Source organism: Hypanus sabinus, chromosome 12 (genome assembly GCF_030144855.1).
Source record: "Hypanus sabinus isolate sHypSab1 chromosome 12, sHypSab1.hap1, whole genome shotgun sequence".
NCBI lineage: Eukaryota > Metazoa > Chordata > Chondrichthyes > Myliobatiformes > Dasyatidae > Hypanus > Hypanus sabinus.
Genome location: NC_082717.1, coordinates 33142644 through 33167851, shown reverse-complemented (window position 1 = coordinate 33167851; position 25208 = coordinate 33142644). Strand labels below are relative to the sequence as shown.

Here is a 25208-nt window from a genome sequence, read left to right as displayed (position 1 = left end):
GAAGGGATATGGGGAGAAGCCAGGAGTCTGGGGCTGAGAGGAAAATTGGATCAGCCATGATGAAATGGTGAAGTAGATTCAATGGGCCAAATGGCCTAATTCTGCTCCTGTATCTTATGGTCTTATGCCCTTCCTTAATGACAGTCAACACTGGCACACCTCAAGGATACGTGCTTAACCCACTGCTCTATTCTCTGTGCACCCCTGACTGTGTGGTTAGGCACAACTCAAACATGATCTATAAATTTGCAAATGACACAGCTATTGTTGGTAGAATATCAGATAGTGGTTAGGAGGCATACAGGAGCGAACTTGATCAGCTGGTTGAGTGATGTTGCAGCAACAACTGTGCATTTAACATCAGTAAGACAAAGGAATTGAGTGAGAACTTCAGGAAGGTGAAGTCAAAGGAATACACACCAATCCTCATCAAGGGATCAACAGTAGGAAGGGTGAGCAATTTCAAGTTCTGGGGTGTCAGCAGTTCTGAAGATCTATTTTTGGTTCAACATGTTGATGCAATTACAAAGAAGGCACAACAGCTGCTGTATTTAATTAACAGTTTGAGGAGAATAAATTTATTCAGATATACCGTGGAGAGCATTCTAACTGGTTGTGTCACTGTCTGTTATGGAGGGGCCACTGCACAGGATAGGAAAAAGCTGCAGAAGTTGTAAACTTCTTGGGCACTAGACTTAAAAGTTATTCAAAAGGCGGGATCTGTCATTAAGGACCCCCATCACATCACCCAGAAGATGCCCTCTTTTTATTGCTACCATCAAGGAGGAATTACAGGACCCTGAAGACATGTACTCAATGTTTCAGGAACAGCTCCTTCCCTACCACCATCAGATTTTGAAAGAACAATGAATCCATATGCACTACCTCATTTTTTTTCCTTTGACTACTTATTTCTTGCACTACTTACCAGTATTTAATTTAATTTTTGTAATATTTTATTCTAAGTGATAGTTTTTTGTTATGTATTGCAATGTACTGCTTCTGCAAAACAGCATTTCACAACATATGCCAGTGATAATTAAACCTGATTCTGATTGTTTATCTGATCTACTAAATAGACATCAACTTAGCAACTGGACTTCATGGCCACTAGGTGGCAAGAGTGTCACAATAATATAAGGTGTGTTTCGTTTTCAGACTGAATTACTGAGCAAACGCAGGATAAAATGACAAGTCATAATAGTAAATAGGGGATGTCGTAAAGATACTGCTCTCTTTCTTGCATGGTCACTTCCCTCTTTCTCCCCCTCTGTCTTCCCTTCTCTCTCATTCCATTCCTCCCTCCCTCCCCCTGCTCCAGGAGCTCAGCAGAGTGTAAAATATTTAAGACTTGGAACAAAATAGACATCTTAAGATGGATTGCATTTAAAACTTAATCCTTTCCAGGTTTTGTTTTCAAATCTGATGTTATTTTTATCTTAGATTTGTGTTGAACTAAATAAAAAACTTTTATGAAGTGTTTCTTTTTATTAATTTATATCTTCATCAACTTGCAATGTGTGTTAAAGTTCTTTTTAAAAATATTGTTTTGATCCATTCATTGGAATGTGCCAATGACCAATCATTTAGAAACATAGAAAATAGGTGCAGGAGTAGGCCATTCGGCCCTTTGAACCTGCACCGCCATTCAGTTTGATCATGGCTGATCATCCAACTCAGAACCCTTTACCTGCTTTCTCTCCATACCCCCGATCCCTTTTGCCACAAGGGCCATATCAAACTCCCTCTTAAATATAGCCAATGAACCGGCCTCAACTGTTTCCTGTGACAGAGAATTCCACAGATTCACCACTCTCTGTGTGAAGAAGTTTTTCCTCATCTCGGTCCTAAAAGGCTTCTCCTTTATCTTAAACTGTGACCCCTCATTCTGGACTTCCCCAACATCGGAAACAATCTTCCTGCATCTAGCCTGTCCAATCCTTTTAGAATTGTATATGTTTCAATAAGATCCCCCCTCAGTCTCCTAAATTCCATGAGTATAAAAGCAACAAAGTACTTATAAAAGCAACTTCAGGGGCAAGGTTGGAAGCAAGTTATTTAATTTTCCTCACTTAATTTTCTTCTTCTGAAATTGCTGGTTCATGTTAGAAACACAAATAATGCCCAGTGCTTTAAGCTAAAGTGTTTGTATCTTTACAATGTACCAGGACATTGATGGCTCCCACACACCACTGCTATGGTGCATTTGTGCACTGAAACGTCAGCGTTTCCATTAAATATCTCAAGGGAAAATGGTCAACTTAGTTATGTGCAGGCCCTTAGGACTACAGGCTGCACTTGCGGTATTCCCAACAGTATTGGGCCCCATATCTTAGAAAGGATGTGCTATCATTGGAGAGTCAGGAGGAGATTCACGAGGACGATTTCGGGGAGTGAAGGAGTTTACATACGAGGAGCATTTGCCAGCTTTGGGCCTGTACTCACTGGAACTTAGAAGAATGCGGGGGGATCTCATTGAAATCTACCAAATGTTGAAAGGAGTAGATAAGGTGGATGTGGAGAGGATGTTTCCTGTGGTGGTTGGCATGCAGAACTAGAGGGCACAGCCTCAAAATTGAGGGGTGACTTTTTAGAACAGAGGTAAGGAGAGTTTTTTTTTTAACCAGAGAGTAGTGAACCTGTGGAATGCTCTGCCACAGACAGCGGTGGAGGCCAAGTCCGTGGGTATATTTAAAGCAGAAGATGATAGTTCCATGACTGGTCAGGGTATCAAAGAATATGACCAAAAGACAGGTGTATGGGGTGGAGTGGGATCTGAGATCAGCCATGATGGAATGGAGGAGCAGGCTTGATGGGCTGAATGGCTTAATCCTGCTCCTATGTCTTATGGTCTTGAGAGAGCCACACAGGCAGTTCACTGTTTACTTTGGTAATTAAGGGAAAGTGAATGTATGGAAATATTATTTGTTCTGAACTGAGCAGCACAATGAGAGTTCTAAGACACCAGTACAACTGCTTAGTGCTGATACAGTATTCACAAGATGACCAAAATCTTGTTTTCACTATTGGAGCTAGTAAGGGTGAGTGAGTGTTCTTAGCACAGAATCATTCCATGGTTTAGAACAATGAGGCAATGTTGCCACTCTATAAAACTGGCTAGGTCACTCCTTAGTGTACCGTGCTCCGTTCTGTTCACCTCATTATAGGAAGGATATGGAAACTTTAGAGAGGATGCAGAGGAGATTTAGCAAGATACCGTCTGGACTGGAGAGCATCTTTTATGAGGAAAGATTGAGTGAACTCGGGCTTTTCTCTTTGGATTGTTGAGAGGTGATTGGATTGACAGAGGCATATGATATTATGAAAGGTATGGATAGAGTGGACAGCGAACTCCTTTTTCCCAGGTGACAATGGCTATTATCAGGGGACATTTGTTTAAGGAGAGTGGAGGAAAGTTTAGCAACAGAGGTAGGTTGTTTACATAGAGTGGTGGGTGTCTGCAATGCACTGCCAGGGGTAAAATGGAACATTTAAGAGACTCTTGAATAGGCTCATGGAAGGAAGAAAAATGAAGGGTTCTGGGCTGTATAAAAGGGAAGTTTTAGATTGATCATGTAGTTGGTTTACATTGATCAATACAACTTTGCAGGCCAAAGGTGCTGTAGTGTGCTATATTGTTCCATGTTCTAAGCAATCTTCCTGTTTATTAAAATCTTTTTTAAAAATAACTTTTACAGTATTACCAATGAAGCTGGTGCCTCCATATATAGTGTTAGCCCAGAGGCTGCTAAAGAGATGCCCAATCTGGATCCTAATCTCAGAAGTGCAGGTGAGCTAAATTCCAATTCATTTGTGTAAAAGTCTGCATTTAGCTAATTAAACAATTAGATTGCTGGCTTTATTTAAATATAATCTGTATCGCATTGCTGATATAAATTAAAAACCAAAATTCCAATTTAATCTAAACAAGGGGTGCATTGTTTTCCTCCTTCAGAAATTTGCTAGCAAAACTACATTTCCAGTAATTGAATTTTCTCAGTACAGTTTTCTGAGTTGGCATTTTATTCAAATCCTTCATGCTGATGTGCAGTTTTATCAGGACTCACTGAAAAGTAATTGAGAATAGCAAATCATGTCTTTATTTTCCCTTTGCTAAACCTGACTGATCGTCCAGGCTTTCCTTCTCTTGATACCACAGTGGCTCAATTTCTTTGAACTATTGAGGGAATACAGTATTAACATCTTGCTAAGAATACACACTTAAATTTCTTCAGGCCCATTTTAATCCTTCGTTCTATTTGGCTTATTCATGATCTATTATAAATATTGTATACGTTGCTTTACATCATTTTAAGTTGTAATCTTTAGGATATAATGGAACTATTCTAAATACTTCATTACTTCATTTCAATATTGCACTGAAGTTAACTTAATCATTAACTTAGAGCTTAACCCAACATATGGTTGATCATTGGGTCACTACAATATTTTCCATTAACCATTAGGATGTAAGAAAAATCAGAAATATTCACTTACTTTGACTACTAATATAATTGCCACTTAATACACCTTCATTTTGACATACCTTTTGACTCAAATTTGTAACTTTTTTTAACTATTTGGATGTGATTTCATTGTGAAAATAGTTCTTCTGTGCTGTAGTCACATTTTAGTTGGGATGAATATTTTCCCAATCAAATTTTGAATTAGTGGCTGGGATGGAAATGAAACACTGTAATTATGGTTTCCTGTTCTTACTGATGCCCACGTGTGAATTAACAAAAAAAATGTAATTACATGCATCCCAATGTGCTGTGTTATGGAGCTTTTGTATGTATTATACAGAAATTGGACAGGCAGCTTCTTCCTTCTAGATTGTATAAGTTTGTTTTAGTACTTGCCAAATATATGTACGTCTTGCACTAACCATACCCTTACCTTCAGGTATTATCTTTCATTTTGTGGGAAGCTTACGGTATCCCAATTTGTAGCTGCACAATATACAGTGGTGTTAGAAAGTTTATGAACCCTGTAAGATTTTCTCTATTTCTGCATAAATATGACCCAAAATATGATCAGATATTCATGCGTCCTAAAACTAGATAAGGAGAACCCAATTAAATAAATAGCACACAAACATTATACGATCATTTATTTATTGAGAAAAATGATCCAATATTACATGTATTTGTTGGAAAAAGTGTGTGAAGCATTGCTTTCTGTAACTGGTGTGACCCCCCCCCCCCTCCCTGTACAGCAATAACTTCAACCAAACATTTCCAGTCACTGTTGATTAGTCCTGCTTAACAGCTTGGAGGAGTTTTAGGGCACTCCTCCTTAGAGAACTGCTTCAACTCTGGGATGTTGGTGGGCTTCCTAGCTTGAACTGTTTGCTTCAGGTCCTCCTACAACATTTCTATAGGATTAAGTTCAGACTTTGACCTGGCAATTCCAAAGCACAAATTTTCTTCTTTTTAAACCACTCTGTTGTTGATTTATTCTTGGATCATTGTCTTAGTGTATTATCCAACTTCTCTTAAGCTTCAGGTGAAGGACTGCTACCTTGACATTTTCCTTTAAAATGTTTTGATACCATTTTGAATTCATTGTTCCTTCAACGATCGCAAGCTGGCTGGGTTCTGAGGCAGCTAAGCAGCCACAAACCATGATGCTCCTTCCACCATGCTTCACAGTTGGGATGAAGCTTTGGTGTTGTGCAGTGCCCTTTTACCTCCAAACATAGCAGTGTGCATTTCTGCTAAAAAGCTCAGTTTTTGTCTCATCTGTCCACACAACATTGTTGCAGAAGCATTGTAAAATGTTATAGAAAGTCATTTGCAAACTTGAGACATGCAGCAATGTTTATTTTTGGAGAGCTATGGTTTCCTCGGTGCTGTCCTTCCATGAACACCATTCTTGTTCAGTGTTTTTCTGACAGTGGACACATGACCGGAGACTTTCGCAAGTTCTAGAGATTTCTGCAGGTCCTTGGGTTCTTCTTCACCACCTTCAGCATTGCATGTTTTACTCTTGGTTTGATCTTTGCTGTATGCCCACTTCTAGGGAGAGTAGCAACAGTACTGAGTTTCCTCCATTTGTAGACAATTTCTCTTACTGTGGACTGATGAACACTCAGGTCTTTTGAAATGCTTTTGTAGCCTTTTCCAGCTTCAGGCATATCTACAATTCTTCTAAGGTCCTCTGAAAGTTGTTTTGATTGAGGCATGGTGCACATAAACAGATGTCTCTTGAGAAGAGCATCACTGTCTGTAACCTCACTTTTTTTGTCTTTTTTATAGGGCTTCTACAACCCACACTTCCAATCTCTTCTCATTGATAGGAACACCTGACTCCAAATAGATTTTATACTTTTTCCAACAAATACATGGATCATTTTTCTCAATAAATAAATGAACAACTATCATGTTTTTGTGTTATTTATTTAATTGGGTTCACAAACTTTCTAACACCGCTGTAAGCTAGATTTGTTTCTTCAAGTGATTATTTCAACAGACACTTTTAAATATTTTTGTTTGCATTTAAAGATTTGTAAAGTATTTTTTCTGTTAGCACTTAAGATGTGTATTATAACCTTTTCAAGATTGTATGTGGTGTTCAGAATTACACAGAGAAATCGCACGGGAACAAAATTTATTCTTTATTTATTGAGTCAGTGCATCATATGGTATAACTGCTCTTAAAATGCATTTCTGTGATGCCAACAGACCAAGAATGAATATTTGCCCCTTAATTTGCTGAAAAATGAGTTAAACAATACAAAAATATTTAGTATTTGCTATTGCTTTGCTTAAGTTAATAGGGATATTATCTTAAGTCATGGGCAAGTTTTTGACTTCCTTAATGTAAAGGTATTTTAAGTGGAAATTTCTACTTTTTAAGTTGAGGCATATTTGATTGTTGTAACTAAAAGTAAAGGTTTTTCTGACCAATTGCTAATCTGTCTTAGCACTGCTTGAAGGAGGATCCCCAAAAGGGCACCGTAAAGCAAAAGGTCACATTGTGAAGTATTGTCAACTCCCATCTGCCTGTCATTTATCCACAGGCTAAAATACATTGGATTAATTTACACTTAAACTGGAGCAAGCTGCTTACACTTTGCCTTTGTGAAATGCCTTCTGGCTTCCCGTGTTATGAATTTGAAGCCGTAATATCAGTGAGGTCAAACCCTAGAGGATGTGTCATGAAAATAGGTGCACAGTCACGGCTGTAATGGTACTTAGTGTGAATAGAAGCAAGGCTCAGAGGAAGCATAATTCCTTCTGACTGTTTCTTAAGGAAAGAAAAGCATTTAACAAACTAGGTGTGTGGGAATTTTGCCGCAATGTCAACTTAAGATATTGTCTACATTAACCTTAAACCTAAAAGAGCATTGCTTGCTTTTAGCAACATAAAAGGAAAAGGTCACTTTTCTTTTAAGAGAATAAAACATTTATTCAGCACCACTGTTTACAATGACATAATTCTCAGCTGTCATTAGATAATATAAAGTCATTAATTAGCAACATACTGTTTGCAATATTTATCCTATGTTGGACTGTATTTTAGAGAAATTTATTGAACTTACAGTGATTATATATGTCAAAATACTTTGAGACACATTTGATGAAGATCCAGTTATATTTTAGGAATTTAAATTTAAAAAATACTTAGTGAGTTAAAACAAGCTTTATAAGATGCAATCACAAATAAGGTACTGTGTTTGATCAGTTCCTGATCCTTATGTCATTTTCTGTGCATGTTGAATTACTTATTTCATCTAACAAAGCTTATGATGGTAGTTACGACTGTTTGATTTTTCAAGATGAGGAATTGCATCTATCTTCTACTAGCATCACAGTTTCAATGAGAGATACTTACAGAGCAGACAGCTATCTTATGTGAAATGACATAGTTCATGGTGTAATTTATAGGCCAGTGGCAAAAGGGTTCTCACATCATAGAAGTGACCGTGGTAGCCTGTCCCAAGTATCACACGCACAAAACTGGCTGAGCGTTTCAAAGGACTTTGATCATTTGTTGAAGGTTTATTGTAAGCACATTGCAAAATTGTGATTCCTACTCCATATGGCCTTCAGTAACCTGACAAGGACAGTAAATCACTGCATATAACAGAATGGTTAATTGAATAGCACTCAGGACTTTGAACCATTGTTCCAGAAAGATTGTTCCAGCAATCTCACCAGAGCAGCTGAAATCTGGAGTTTTCAACAAAAATCACATAACGCTCTGAAATTATTGAATTGTTATTAAAAGCCTACCTGGTCACTAATGGAGAGGGGATTTGTCAACCTTACCTGGTCACATTTAGATGTGATTCCAAATATAACGATATGGTTTATTCGTAACTCCTTCCATAGTGGCAATAAAGGATGGTTCTTTTTAAAACAGTTTTTGTTTGAAGTTGGTAACACATTGGAAAGAAATACATTTGATGTACTGAATTATTGATCTTGATTTGGAACCTAAGTAATTTCTACTTGTATTGTAGCCAGATTGGTATAGACTGTACTGTACTGTATTGGTATAGACTACTGTACTTGTACTGTAGCCAGATTGGTATAGACTCGTTAATGGTACATTTATGTCGTGTCCTCAGAATTGGCATTTTAGCTCTATTAACATTCCTTCAAAAATCTTTGGTTTAAAATGTTAATGCCTCACAACTAATACAAAACTATCCACCAGGATTTTGACTAGAATTCATTGCTCTGATTTCCCAAGCAGTGTGTCCTAGATACTGATTGAGGACTGAAATTTCAGTTTATTTTTTGTACAAATTAATGTACTTGGAGAAGTGGTCAGAATTGATTATGAATACGAGTTAATAATGGGAGAAATTGCAAAGAATTCTCTTATAGTATTCTGGATATAAATTAGCAGTTTAAGCCCCATAGCTAACTTTTGATGGGCTACAGTATTAAAATGTACATTGCTTTTAATTTACTGAATAATATGTTTAATGAATATCTTTCTGAAAGCTAATGACTGCACACTATTCATAGAACATAGAATAGTACAGCACGTTACAGTCCCCTCAGCCCACAATGTTGTGCCGACCCTCAAACCCTGCCTCCCATATAACCCCCCCCCCCCCCCCTTAAATTCCTCCATCTACCTGTCTAGTAGTCTCTTAAACTTCACTAGTGTATCTGCCTCCTCCACTGACTCAGGCAGTGCATTCCACGCACCAACCACTCTGAGTGAAAAACCTCCTCTAATATCCCACTTGAACTTCCCTCTCCTTATCTTAAAGCCATGTCCTCTTGTACTGAGCAGTGGTGCCCTGGGGAAGAGGCCCTGGCTGTCCACTCTGTCTATTCCAGTTAATATCTTGTACACCTCTATCATGTCTCCTCTCATCCTCCTTCTCTCTAAAGAGTAAAGCCCTAGCTCCCTTAATTTCTGATTATAATCCATGCTCTCTAAACCAGGCAGCATCCTGGTAAATCTCCTCTGTACCCTTTCCAGTGCTTCCACATCCTTCCTATGCTGAGGCGACCAGAACTGGACACAGTACTCCAAGTGTGGCCTAACTAGAGTTTTATAGAGCTGCATCATTACATCGCATCTCTTAAACTCTATCCCTCGACATATGAAAGCTAACACCCCATATGCTTTCCTAACTACTCATCTACCTGTGAGGCAACTTTCAGATATATGTGAACTTGTTGATTGCCTTAGGGAAACTTGGATAAGATACTGAACTGCTGCAGTAAGCTGCTAATATGATATATGTCATTGAAAGCTAAATGACCATTACTCAGAAGTTTAGAGATTTGGGGATGTGAATAAGACCAAAATCTCCAGTGAATTTACTGTATTTGCTCATTTACAAAGATTCAATAGAGCTGATATCTCAAGTGGCCATCCGAAGTTTGAAAACTGCACAGCACTAATGAATTGGCATTTTATGTGGACCTTTTGCAGATAATGTAGAAAGAAGTTTTATGCATTTTTTAACATTGTTAAAGTGAATCTGGGGTGTTAAACATATGGCCCAATAAATATCACAAAACAGTCTGAAGTTCACTGACCCAGAGCCCATATTTTGAAGTTGTAAAAATGTTCTGCATCTCATTTTATAGCATGTTTGTAATGAATGGGAACCAGATTTTATAACTGGGTACTAACTTGAGAATCTACTTTAATATTTTATTAACGGCCCAAGAAAATATAAATGTGCTTATGTTTGGAAACCCTTTTTAAGTTTGAAGACTTAATTGCTATGACTTCATATTTGCAGTCATATTTTTAATGTATTTCTCACATCTTCCCCACACTGTGCCCCATTTGTCGTGATACAGAGGGCAGCCAAACTACATTTATTTTGAGGCTACATGGGAGGAATCAAATAAAATGCCCATTTATTTTTGTTTCTAGTGTTTTCCTGGCTGCCGCAAGAGAATAATTTTCATAACTGGGATCATTAACAAAGATTCTCAAAATATTTTAGGTAGTTTTTTGCAGTAACAGCATTGACGACATTATAAAAGAAGCAAACTTAACCTGTTTGACTTCATTTCATGTGCTGAGAAATGTGCTGTGGTCCAAAAGCTTCGAGTTCATTGTCAGCTGGTTCTAAAGCTAGCTCAAAAGTCTTTTAAGCAAATGATAGAATTAAATGGTTAACCTATAGACAAAACTTTAAAAAAATGCAGAACCTTTTATAAACTGCCAATCTTGGGTTCTTGCCTAATATGACAAGTTCTATCAAATGAGTACAGAGAAGATTTACAAGGATGTTGCTGTGTCTGGAGGACCTGAGTTATAAGGAAAGATCGAGTAGGTTAAGACTTAGAACATAGAAGATTGAGAGAAGATTTGATAGAGGTATACAAAATTATGAGGGGTATGGATAGGGTAAATGCAAGCAGCCTTTTTCCACTGAAGTTGGGTGGGACTACAGTGAGGTCATGGGTTAAGGGTGAAAGGTGAAAAGTTTAAGCGGAACATGAGGGAAGACTTCTTCACTCAGAGGGTCATGAGAGTGTGGAATGAGCTGCCAGTGTAAGTGGTGCATGCAAGTTTGATTTCAAAGTTTAAGTGAAGTTTGGATAGGTACATGACTAGTACGGGGTATGGAGGGCTATGGTCCTGGTGTAGGTCGATGAGAGTTGGCAGTTTAAATGGTTTCAACATGGACTAGGTGGGCCAAAGGGCCTATCTCTGTGCCATACTTTTCTGTGACTCACTTTTCTGTGACTCTATAACATTTTTCCCAGAGCAACAATGGCCAGTACCAGAGGACGGATGATTAAGAAGTACGTTTATGTCTGAGGTAGCATTATGTCTGTGGTAGGTGCCTAGAATGCATGTGGTGGTAGAGGCTGAAACATTAGCGTCACTTAAGGGACTTCTTAGATGAGCAGTTGGATGTAAGAAAAATGGAGGGTTATGGGCTGTGTAGGAGGGATGGGGTTATATAGGTTGGAACAATGTCATGCGCCGGAAGGGCTTGTAATATGCTGAACTGCTCCATGTTCTATGATAATTAATGATTGTCAATAAATGCAGGACTTGCCACAGATATCCGTGTTATATAGAAGTAAATGGAAAAAGTAGTCAATTTGATTCCTAATGTTCTGCCTGATCGTCCATTCACTCATATGTACCTTATGTGTCAATGCCTGAGTTAAAGAATTGAAGAAATGTTTAGGAAAAGGAAATCTGCACAAAATGGTAGAAACCTTCAGCAGGTCAAGGACCACCTATGGAACGAAAAACAGAATTAATGTTTCATGTCAGATATTTTTAAAAAATAATATAATGAGACAATATAATGCTGACCTCTTCTGGGCTTCAAGATTGCATCAAGAGAGTGGGAAGACACAACAGGGGAAGGGGGTGACTCTGGGACACTAGGAGTCTCTCCGGAGATGTAGGAAGGAGGGTACCCACTTAAACTCCTGAGTGCCAACTCTGTGTTTCTCCCAACATCAAGGCAGTCTTGAGCAATTGCTCATGATCCATTGACACGAGGGATTTTAACATTTTATCCTGTGGTCTTTTTTTGATATTTTTGGATATATATAGTGGGTTGGGCGAGCATGTGTAGAAAGAGAAATTCTACAGCTCTGCAGGGTAAAGATTTCAGGTCACTGACTGCTTGTCAGAACTGACTAGTTACGATACAAAGAGAAAGGCTGGTTATCTTAGATTATAGAATTTAGGGTTAAGTTTGAAGTGTAAGTTAAGAGAATTAACATAACTCCTTGAGCTAGATTGGATTTTTTTTGGAAAACATAGAAGTCAGACTAGGATAATTAAAATGACAGGCAACTGGAAAGTCGAGATTAGCATGGTAGACTGAATTGAGATGTTTTGCAAAGTGCTAACTGAATCTCTGTTTGATTTCTCTTTTATAGAGGATACACATTGTGAGCACTGAATATAGTATATAAAGAGAAAGAATTGAAAGTTTAGATCCCTCAATGGTGGGAAGGAAATAAATAAAATAGGAGATTTTGTGTTGTGATTTTGTTTATGAAGTTGGTGTTGGTGAGGGTAGACCAATGTATCTTAGTGTTACAGATGGAATGGTGGAGAAATGTTCAGGTGTTTTAGATCAAAGTAAAATAACTGAGGAATGAACAGAGGCTATAATGGATAAATTCAGGAGGGGTACAAGAAAGCTTTTGAACAATGAGGTTCTCAGTACGTGAAATGATTGTCTTAGAGCCAGGAACTAAACACCTGATATTTTTTTAAAGAAACTATTGTATGCTACAGTTGGTGAAGTTTAAAATATTTCTGAACATAGGCAAATTTCTTCCCAATCTATAAAATGTCCTGTAGTCCTGTAAAATGGTAGAAGCAAGACACAAAAATTGTTGTTTGTCAGTGGATTCCAAAGGTCTGGGAAATGGCCCACATTTTCCAGAGTAGGATCACAAAATTTTATACAATCACGAACCTTTACACTCAAAGGACAGTGGGTTGGCAGAAAACCTTGCTTTTACAGTTAATTGCATGTGAAGTGCAGCATTGCATTGAGGAAAAACTGGGAGAATTGTTGGGATAATAACACAGCCCAGTTAGATTGGTCTTATCCAGGACTGGTTCTTCTGCAGACCGATTTGTTAGCAATGTGGCTTGTTTGCTGCTATGGAGCATACATTAGCTGAAAATGAATTTTTTGTGGGCAGTGGGACTTGAGCTATCTTTCACAGTGTCTCTCAAATGTATTCTTTGAGGTAGTCAGTTACCATATAAAAGAGTTTGGCATCTCGATCACCATGACTGAATCAAACATGTTGAAATGATTTTCTCAGAGGCAAATCATACGCAGATTACACATCCATCTTGTCAATTGATTCTTCCAGTGGTGAGCTCAGAACTACTAGAGTTATTATTTTTCTAGAAAAAAATAATTTTAATTTAGGATGCAGATATGATAGAGTAGTGTTTGAATTCAATGTATCATCATTTACTGGTATTTTTTTGATAAAGTTTAACTATAATTCATGTGTGGGCAAAACAGTAGCAAGGTGGTCTCAATTTGGATCAATACTAAACTACAATAGATACAGATGTATAATGGCTTGACTTCGACAACGTGCATTTTTAAAATTAGTGCTCATTAGTAAATACTGAAAAGTTGCATGAAAATAAACATTTTCAAGGAAATCTAGACAACATCTAGCAGTCCTTGCAGGAAATTATCATAGCCTATCTGTCTGTTTCTATTGTGATTTATGTTGTATTTATACTTCTCATTTTGTTTGCACATATTTGCATCCCAAAATAACATGCATTGCAAGATCAGTTCAATACCTGAATGGTAGGCTGAATACCAAGTACAGTGAATTCCGATTAATTGGGATACATTTAGACCAGCCATGGCCCAGTTAAGTGGCAGCCCCAAATAATTGAAGTTTCATGGAAATAGTTAAAAAAAAGTATAAAAAAAAGACAAACTATAGTTTATCTGAATAACAAACTATTTATTTAAATAAAATGCAGAGCAAATTAGAACACTACAAATATTACTGCAGTACTGTAAAACTGTGTGTTAGCTCATATTAGTTATCGAGGGTACGCTGCGGTGTTTTTTTGATTGACTGTGACTGAACAAAATCAGCACAAACACCTAGTGCAAATAATGGGCTACCTTCTTAAGTGCCTTTGACAATTGCATCCTCCAAATCTTCATTTTCATTGTGACGTACAAGATGATTGCTGATGCCTTCAATTTCTTCATAGTTCCTATTTGTTGGAAGTAGAGAAATCGCTTCATTTTCACTCCTGGCTGTTTTGGGCATCTCTAAGCATCAATGTTTGAAACTGCAGTGAGCAAAGCAGTTCTGAATTGTCTTAGTTCTCATTCCTCGCCAACTATCAGTGAAAAAAATCTCTTTGAACACAAACTTACACAACTGGCGCTATTTAAAAACTGTTCATTCTGCGTACGGTGTAGTGTCAGTCACATGACTGACCCTAGTTAGAAACTGCTCGGCAACATTCTCTTGTCCCAATTAAGTAGCATAGTGTCCCAAATAAACAAAGGGAACTTCAGCTATTTTCTCAATTAGTTTTAGTTCTTTATGGCTCAATTAACTGGGATCTACTGTATCATATATACTGCGTCAAGCTTTCCCCATTGATTGGTGTACAGGCACTAATAGAAGGAGAATAGGAATATGCTTTGGCATTTCTCTGCAAACCTTCACATTTACACCTCCCGTGAGGTTAGGACAGAATTTTCAGTTGAATACCTAAGTGACTTTTGGTACACAAGGTGGCAGCATACACTGTGAGTCAAGCAGGAAGAACTGATTTCATTCTTTATTTTTAAAATTAGATTATGTCTTCGGTAGCAATTTTGTTTCTTTTTCCTCAGAATATGCAATGAAATAATTCTTGGTGCTGTAAAGATCTCAATGTGTACATAATGCTCATTTTGAGAAAGGCAGTGTATGGACTTTTCACAGTAGTTAATATAGGAGCAGAATTAAGCTATTCAGCCTTTCAATTCTACTCCACCATTTAATTTTGGCTGATCCATTTCCCTCTCATTCCCCTGCCGTCTCCCTTAAACTTTTCGTGCTCTGACTTATCAAAAATCTACCAACCTCCGCCTTAAATAAACCTGGTGACCTAGTCTCCACAGCCAACTGTGGCAATGAATTCCACGGATTCAACACCCTCTTTGACTAAAAAAAATTGTCCCCACAAAATGAATGCTAACATTGCATTTGCCTTCCTCACTACCAACTCAACCTGCAAGTTAACCTTTAGAGAATCCTGCAAGAGGACTCCCAAAGACCCTTTGCACCCTGGATTTTGAAATTTGTCTCAGTTTAGAAAGTGGTTTATGTTTTTACATTATTAAAATACCTGGAACAATGATGTATTGGTAGGTGGCCTCATATGCAGGTAACTGTTAAACATTTTCAAACTCTGCTGTGATTTTCAAATCTCCCTCTTTCAATCCCACACTCCTGAAGGGAATTTGACTCTATTCTGACTGGGACTTGAATTTGTGCTGTGTGCAAAAAACCCTAACCTCATGTTGTTTGAGATCAATGGTAAATATGTAATTATGTTAGAATAAAACCTCCTTTTATTTAAAAGTATTGACACAGTAAATGATTTTCCTACAGACAAATGAAAGAATTAGAACAATTGAATAGGCTTTCAAAAATAATCATTTGGTAATCTAGTTTTTATTTGAATCTGTTATAAACTTCAAGTATCTCTGATGCATTTACTTCTATTTTGCAGGACACTTGGGTCATCTCCAGTTAAGCAAGTGACAGTTGTAGTAAGTTGAAGGATCAGCAGCTGTAAGCTATGACAGGCCTATAGCTAGCTACTGTGATGAAAAGTGGAATGTATTCCTGTGGAGTTTATAATTTTTTATCAATAAATTTATGGCTTTTATTTTAACTGCATGGTTTGTAGGAAGTACAGCCATTTTACTTGTTGACTTTGGTTTATATTTTCCAATGCATCACTTTAGCTGAACCCCCCCCCCAAGTGTGTAGTTTTGGAAAAGAACAGCAAGAAAGTGGATAAATTAGAATAGCATTGAATTACAAAGCATGATTTTTGGTCACATGAATAAAATGAATTAGGTTTACAACTGAAGGAAGTTGTTTAGTTGTTTTAACTTGATAGGTGAACTGCATCGTCAGAAAAAGTAATTTTCCACTTATTATCATACTTGTCAATTCACTGCTATCTTCTGTGAGTTGGGAAACAGCTCAGAACTAATATAAAAATTTACTCTTGGTTTACCGTATATTCTGGGGTATAAGCCGACCAGAGTATAAGCTGACCCCCCAATTTCAAGGTTAAAAAAGTGACCTTGTATTCTTTGCTGTAATGTATGATGTATGCCCCATGCCATCCTCATCACCCCATCAACCTGTGTTGCCACTTTTAGGGAACTATGACGTGATACTCAAGATCTATCAGTCCAACAGCAATCTAGTTCATCAACATTTTACTGTATCTGACCTACTCCAAAATGCATCACTTTGTACTTGTCAGGATTAAATTAAACTGTCATTCCATCTGACCTGTAATCTGCTGAAGCCTTTGCCAACCTTCCTCGGAATTTACATCATAGTCCCTATGTTGTCAAGTCCTCATGTTCCAGAAAAGAATGAAAAAGATACTGTTTGAGCCGTCTTGGAGGGGGGCATTGGAGTCAGTGCAGGAGGAGTTGGAGCTGCTCTCAGTGTGCTCTTGGTAGACTGAGGCCAAGCTTTGTTGTGTTCAGCTGCAGATGGCTGTGGTGTTCATGGCTTTGGACTGGGTTCATTTTTGTGTGACTGTTTTACAGCTTTCTGTGGCGGATGGGGAGTTGTGTGCCCCTGAGCCACAGTGTCACCTTTTTGTGGCTGTCCAGGAGAGAGGCATCAGAGTCAGTGCTGTCCTCCAGTGTTTGCTTGGCAGAAGGCAAGCTGTATTGTCTTTGACTGCAGATTGCATTCATGGACTCGGTCTTATTTTATTTCTGTGTGACAGTATTTTAATGCTATCGTATATATGCTATACATGCCTCGTGCTGTGTATGATTGTTAGTACTGTGTTTTGCACCTTGGCCCCAGAGTAACACTGTTCCATTTGGCTTTATTCAGAGGTGTCCATGTATGGTTGAATGACTTGAATTTAAGTTTATGTATTAATATTGTCAGTGTATGATAACGTAGAAGGGGAACCATTTTGTGAGCAATTTAATTTAGATCATATTTTATTGAATGTTGGGATAGTGCATGAAGGCTCTGAAGGGAACTGATTGGAGGTCTGTTAATAGCCTTAGAAAGTTTGGACCATAAGACAGAGGAGCAGAATTAGGCCATCTGGCCCATCAACTCTGCTCTACCATTCAATCATGGGTGACCCTTTTTTTTCTCCTTCTAAACCTCCGCTTCTGGCCTTCTCCCTGTAACTTTTGACGCCACATCCAATCAAGAACCTATCAATCTCTGCCTTAAGTAAGCTCAATGACCTGGCCTCCACAGTTGCATGTGGCAACAGATTCCACAAATTCATCACCCTTTGGCTGAAGGAATTTCTCGACATCTGTGTTTTGAAAGGGCGCCCTCTATCCTGAGGTTGTGCTGTCTTGTCCTAAACTCTCCCACCATGGGAAACATTCCTTCCACGTCTACTCTGTCTAGGCCTTTCAACATTTGAAAGGTTTCAATCAGACCCCCCCTCATCCTTCTGAATTCCAGCAAATACAGACTCAGAGCCATCAAATGTTCCTTGTATGATAACCCTTTCATTTCTGGAATCATCCTTGTGAATCTCTTCTGCACTCTCTCCAATGCCAACACTTCTTTTCTAAGATGAGGAGCCCAAAACGGTTCTCAATGCTCAAGGTGAGGTCTCACCAGTGCTTTATAAAGCCTTAGCATGACATCCTTGCTCTTGTATTCTTGACCTCTTCTTGAAATGAATGCTAACATGGCATTTGCCTTCCTCACCACTGACTCAACCTGCAAGTTAACCTTCAGGGTGTTCTGCACAAGGACTCCCAAGTCCTTTTGCATCTCAGATTTTTGGATTTTCTTCCCATTTAGAAAATAGTCCACACATTTATTTCTGCTAGCAAAGTGCATGACCATGCATTTGTCAGAGGATGTATAGTAAACAGGAATGTAAGCCAGCTGGCCCCTCAAGCCTGCTATAGATTCATGGCTGATTTCATCCTGTTCTCAGTTGGACTTTTCCATAATCTTGCAGTTGAAGTGTGTATCACTATGTGCCTTGTTCTGAATACTGCTTCCTAGTTCCAGACAGACTACCTGTCACTCCCCTATAGATACTTCTATGTTTCAAGAAGATTGCTTCTCATTCTTCTGACCCTGCCCAGTGAGCTTCACTAGATACAGTATGCCATTCCTTTCTTTCCAGGAATCAACTTGATGAACCACCTTTGTACCATCTACAGTATTGTTGCATCTTCCCTAAAATATGGAGACCAAAACTATCCACAGCCCACCAGATGCTCTATAGATAGTGCAAAAGAGGTTCATTGAGTTTCTCATCAATGCTGTGCATTAACATTTCCCTCCTTTTATATTGTGTATCCTTTTTAATAAAAGTGACCATTGCATTAGTGTTGTGCTTTGTATGCTCATCCTGCCTTACTGACCGTCCCACAGTTAGCAAAAATATTGTTACAATGAAGACCCTCTCCTTTTTACCCTGGGCATCCCAGATAAACGTAATGTGCCCTGTAATGTTTTAAAAACATTATTACACATCACTAAGCACATTAAAGCATTTAAATGCCTAATAGGAAATTATATTTGGTAACAATTACTTCAATTATATGAATCGAAACTTAAAACGTTATTGATTTTTAAACCACAAGAAGCAGCTGTGTAAACAACTAGGGTAGCACATGACATGGAGCTACTTGGCACAAGTGGCTTGGAGACTGATCATCCATCATACCTATAGAGATAATGATTGTTTCCTCAATGTCACTGAGTCTGAGTTATTGTACAGTAATTGTACGAGTTTCCTGGAGTCTACCCTATCTATACCCTTCATTGTTTTCAAAACTTCTAACTACTCAATTCCACAGTGAACACTTACTTTTTTCAGTTTTTGTTGATATGTGAACACTCCATCCCAGGCAATATATTGGGGAATGTCCTTTGCATGCTCTCCAGTTCTCTCACATCCTTTGAAGAACGTCATGACCAGAAGTACACACAGTATTCCAGCTGAGAACTGACTAATGTTGTACCATAATGTCCCTACTTCTGTTTTGGTTGCACTTGCTGTTGAAGGTCAGTATCCCTTACACCTTCCTATTCATGTTACCTGCCCTTTTTTCCATTTTCATGGATCTGTGGACTTGTACAGGAAGGCTCTTCTGTTCCTTTCTACATCCTAATGTCAAGCCATCCGCGATGTATATCCAAGTCTCATTAGCACTCTCAAAATGTACCCCTTGCTATTTTTCAGCCAAGTTCACCAACACATTGATATCCCTCTGGAGCTTAAAACTTACATAATTATCAATATTTCCACCGATCTTCATATCTTCCATGAATTTACTGATTGGCCTTCCACATTCACATTGTATGTTCAAACAGCAAGAGTCTCAGCACTGATCATGTGAGACTGTGCTAGACAAATGCATCCATTTACAAAACTCATCCTCTATCATTAATCTCCTGTTGTCAATCCAAAGCAGTTCACACAAAATGCTGGATGAACTCAGCAGGTTAGTCAGCATCTGTGGAAGAGTGAACAGTCAACATTTTTGTCTAAGACCATTCATTGGGAATAACAGGGAAGCCAATCCATTTTTTAGATTCAGTTTGGCAAAATTTCCTGGATCCCATTGCCCTAATCTTTTGAACCACACAGAAGTCTTACTAAAGTCCATGTAAATTTCATCTATTATGCTTCCCTCATTGATGTATTTGTTATCTCTCACCATAGGGTAGCAATTTGAGCAATGCTATTACAGCTCAGGACACTGGAGTTCAGTTCCGGTGCCATCTGTAAGAAATTTGTTAATTCTTCCCATGAGTGCATGGGTTTCCTTTGGGTGCCCCAGCTTCCTCACACAGTCCAGAGATAATAGGTTAATAGGTCATTGTAAATACACTAAGGCCCCGGGTTAAGAACGTCCAACTTACAGACAACTCGTACTTACAAATGGACTGCTGGTGATGCATCAATGGAAAGGAAAATGATCATGATTGAAAATAAAATGGAAATAATAAAGTGATAGGAAAGAGGTGAAATGCCATCAGTCATTGGAAAAGTGTTAGGCTACAGTCAGTCAACGATCGGAACAATTTTAAAGGATAAAGTGAGAATAATGGAGCACGTGAAAGGCTCTGTCCAATGAAAGCTACAGTTATTACGAAGCAACGTAGTGGCTTAATTATTGAAATGGGAAGGCTATTGATAATTTGATTAGATGATCAAAATCAGCATAATATCCCTATTAGCTTTACTTTAGTGCAAGAAAAGGTTCGAAACATTTGACTAACTGACGCTAAATAAGAACAGATCTCGTTTGTAACCCAGGGACTGCCTCTTGTCCTATACTTAGGCCAGGGTTAAATGTAGTGAAGTTGTTGGGCTGGAAGGGCCAGTTTCGCACTGTATCTGTAAATAAATAAAGTTTTCCCTTGATGGCTGCCTTTGAATAGTTCATGCCTTTCAAATAATCATTAATTCTGTCCCTCAGATTTTTTTTCTCATAACTTCCTACTACTGATGTAAAGGTTATAGGTCTATTGTTATTAGGCTTTTTCCTGCTGCCTTTCTTGAAGGGGACGCGGTACATTTGTTGTCCTCCAGTATTTCTGTGGCCAGTGAAGACTTAAAATCTCAGCCAAATCCCAGCAACTCTTCCCTTGCATCCAGTGCCGGGGATTTATTCACCTTCATCCCTCTGAAGGCATTAATTATCTTCTTTCTTTTCTGAAGATCTGCAGTCAATCTGGAATCTGTTTTTGCCCACTTGTTTATCTATATCCTTTTGCAGAGTCCTTACACTTTCCTCATAATTTGCCAACCTGCTTATCATTATTTTATCAGTAAATTTGTCTGCAGTGCACTTGGGGCAAAATTTACTTTTGCTATGCTCTTGTATACATCTAAAAACTACCTGATATTTATTACTTTTTAACGCTCTCTTTTTCCATCCTCTTCTTTGTCAAATTCTAAAATGGTCTCAAACCTGTATCTCATCACTCCCTTTAACAATGTTGTATTGCTTTTATATCAATTTGACATCAGCCTTAATTTCCTAAAATGTATCCTTAATGAAGATTAGGATGGTGTTTAAAAACCAACTGATGTTGGCCTTTTGCAATGAGTTTTTAAGAGTGGAAGTACATATTCTGTTAGACTGAAGTATGTTTTAATGTGCTAGAAAACAGTGAGGCCAGTAAGCCAAGGGGAGCTTTCATTCAAATCTTTCTTGAGAGCTACTTTAATCTTGTAGCAAACTGAATGTACTTAGATAAAATAAAGGTGTCATATTTTCTGCTGGACTTTTACATCATTGCCTTATTTTGTTCATAATATCCATATTCTTATAAAATAGTGTGTCATTGCAAGAAAATAATCCCACTCCTTTGTATTTTTTTCTGTTTTCAACATTGTTTGCTGTTTCCTTTTGACTATACAGAGTTAAATGATCATCAGAATCAGGTTTATTATCACCAGCATTTGACAGCAGCAGTTCAATGCAATACATAATCTTGAAGAGAAAAATAATAATAAATAAATAAATAAATTTTATTCACTGTACTTTATACAGTTTATGTATTTGAATAGATTAAAAATTGTGTAAAAATCAGAAAAACTATATATTTTTTAAAAAGTGAGGTAGTGTCCAAAGATTCAATGTCCTCTTAGGAACCAGATGGCAGAGGGGAAGAAGCTGTTCCTGAATCGCTGAGTATATGCCTTCAGGCTTCTGTACCTCCTACCTGAGGGTAACAGTGAGAAAAAGACATGCCCTGGGTGTTGGAGATCCTTAATATTGGATGCTGCCTTTCTGAGACACCAGTCCTTGAAGATGTCCTGGGTACTTTGTAGGCCAATACCCAAGATGGAGCTGACTAAATTTACAACCATCTGCAGCTTCTCTTGGTCCTGTGCAGTAGTCCCCCCTCCCCCCCATACCAGACAGCGATGCAGCCTGTCATGCATATCAAATAGTTAAAAATAGGTTGCTCTGTTATTAGAAATTGATTATGTATTACTTCAGTGTTCTGTTGGTCTGTTCTCTGTGATTGTATCTGTGGTATAACAGATGAAGATGTTGCTCTTTGAGTACCCACTACATCCAGGAAGTAAAATATTTCATTATATTTTTGTAAAGAAGAAGCAATTTTTCTGAAGGACCTTGGCCATAGAAGTATTTGGCTGATTGTGCCTGTTTATGGCTGGTAGTTTCATCACCGGTTATCCCTTTTTTGCTGGCCAGCACATGTCTTGGGTTCTGTGTTTAAGCACTGAAAAGCAGAAGTCAAAGTGGGTAAATATATTTTCAATATTTTATTTTTTATATTACTTAAATCTATTTGAGCTATTGATAAATGTTTCTGGCATTAAAACAGTAGCAAACTGTTAGAAGGCCATTAAGTTCTTCCAAGAGCTGGGCCTCAGTAATTGCCATCTGAGGCCTAGAAGCAGCTTAAGCTGAATCTACAAACAGAATCTTGGGCACAATAGATCTCCTTGGTCAGCTCACCGTTTCCGCATCAGGTTAGTGCAGATGGCAGTTCAGTCAAGCTCTGGCTCGTCACCATGAGTAGCTGTACGTGAATCTGCATTGCACAATTACTTAAGCAATCAAATATGCTTGTGAAATATTCCAATTCTGATTAAATCAAATAGAGAGTTAACCATATTTAAAGCTTTACAATCTCATCTGATCATTTGTTCAAAGTTAGCACATGATAATTTTAGTGCTATTTCACTTTTATTTGAAGTCATTTAAATTTTTTTACTACTACGGATGCTGCCTTGCGAGTATTTTTTCCTTTTATGCTTTTTTCATCTGTATTATTATTAGTTGTCTGCCTTATCAAATATCTCTAACCTTCTGTTCCACCAGTCTGAATATAAATAAATATTAATGTATTAGTTAGATATAAAGATTCTTTCTTTCTTTCTTTCTTTCTTTTTCAATCTTTTTATTAAATTTCATATATAAAAAAAACAACACAAAATAATGAATAGATTACAGATTCAATAAACTTGAGATTACATTAGTAATAGGATAATAATATCCTATTAAAACATCCATCAACAAAAGGTGCATAAATCAATCAAGTCTATGTAAATATATATGAAAAACAAAAATAATCGTCGAAAAAAGAGAAAAAAAAAAATTGAAATTATATATGAGAAAAAATATATAATGAAAAAAAATACTAAACTAACACTAACATGGGCAATAATAACACTTTATAAATATATAAAGGTGTCAAGAAAAGAACTCCAGAACTCCATACCTGAACAAGTATAAGTAGAGAAAAGGATCTGAAATAAGCCAAATTAATTCATATGAAAGTGTCGAATAAATGGTCCCCAGGTTTCTTCAAATTTAATTGAAGAATCAAAGATAGTGCTTCTGATTTTTTCCAAACTCAAATAAGAAATAGTTTGGGAGAGCCACTGAAATGTAGTAGGAGGATTTACTTCTTTCCAGTTTTGTAATATAGACCTTCTGGCAATTAATGTTACAAAGGCAATCATTCGTCTGATTGAAGGGGAAAGTTGATTGCCATCTTCATTTGGTATACCGAAAATTGCAGTAATAAAATGGGGTTGTAAATCGATATTCCATACTGAGGAAATGACATCAAAAATGTCCTTCCAATAGTTATGTAAAGTGGGACATGTCCAAAACATGTGAGTCAATGAAGCCACTTCTAAGTGACATCTGTCACATTGAGGATTGATATGCGAATAAAATCGGGCAAGTTTATCTTTAGACATATAAGCTCTATGTACAGATATAAAGATTGAAGGGACATAAGATATATTGAATGGCTCTTTGTAATATGTATTTGCAAAGAAGACTTCTTGAGTAAAAGCAGCTAACGCTATGAAGAGTGTTCTATTTAAAAGATGAATCGCAATCATTATCATAAAACCATAAGATAGAAGCTATTCCATCGTTGCTGATTTGACATTAGTTTATTTATAATTTTTTTTTCTCTCTCTCTGCTAGATTATGTATTCCATTGGACTGCTGCTGCTAAGTTATCAAATTTCACGTCACATGTTGGTGATAATAAACCTGATTCTGATTTATTATCCTACCTAACCGCATTCACCTGCCTTCTTCCCATAACCTTTGATACTCTGGCAAATCAAGAACCTCCATTTTAAATATATCCAATGATTTGTCTCCGCAGCCATCTGTGGAAATGAATTCTACAGACTTACTGCCCTCTGGCAAAGAAATTCCTCCTCGTTTCTATTCTCAATGGAAGTCTGTCCATTCTGAAGCTGTGCCTGGGCTCACCCACTATATCTTGGCCTTTCAATGTTCAATAGGTTTCATTAAGAGCCTTCCTCATTCTTCTAAATTCTAGTGAATACAGGCCCAGAGCCATCAAATTCTCCTCATATGTTAACCCTTTCATCCCTGGAATAGTCTTTGTGAACCTCCTCTCTCCCTTCTCCATATTTTCTTATTTCCTTAGAGATTAGTTTTTTTTTTCTTTCTGTGTTGGCACAAAAAAATATTCTTGTATGTATGTATGTCTCTTGCCATAGCTTTTCTGCTCATGAATGAGATTATGGCTGGCTGCCAAGTGTGTCTACCAATTTTACTGATTTGTTTCTATATCCTAATATAATTTGGTCAATGATTGAACAATGAAAACATATCAGTATTTCCAGAGATTCACCTAGCAGTAAAATAATCAAAACTATTTCTATAAAAGAGAAGTGGAAACTGGAAAATGAGTTATAAGGTAGAAATCCAGCCAAGGGGGTTCAGCAGATGTTCAAAACTGTCAGAACAGTTTATGAATCTTATTTAAATTATGGATTTGGATCAGTGCCTTGAAATTACTTGGAGGAATCTTTGCTAGACCAAACAATAGACTGCTTATCATCAGTATATCCTTTCCCTCAAAGTTAAGCACCTCTTTAGCAATGATTTCATTCCTAAAATAGCCAGTCCATATCCAGAGATATTTTCTGGCATTTGTTGACAGAAACCATCTTTTCATTGTTTCATCTAAATGTTGACCACCATTATT

General features: G+C 37.6%; 1 protein-coding gene across 3 annotated transcripts in view; it reads left to right on the top strand.

Moving 5' to 3' along the window:
* srbd1 (S1 RNA binding domain 1) overlaps positions 1–25208 on the top strand; it is a 303090-nt gene that overhangs the window by 113221 nt on the left and 164661 nt on the right. For all 3 annotated transcript variants that reach the window (XM_059985738.1, XM_059985737.1, XM_059985736.1), the window contains exon 16: positions 3699–3790. In XM_059985738.1, coding sequence (XP_059841721.1) covers positions 3699–3790 — 92 coding nt within the window. The remainder of the gene's footprint in view (positions 1–3698; positions 3791–25208) is intronic.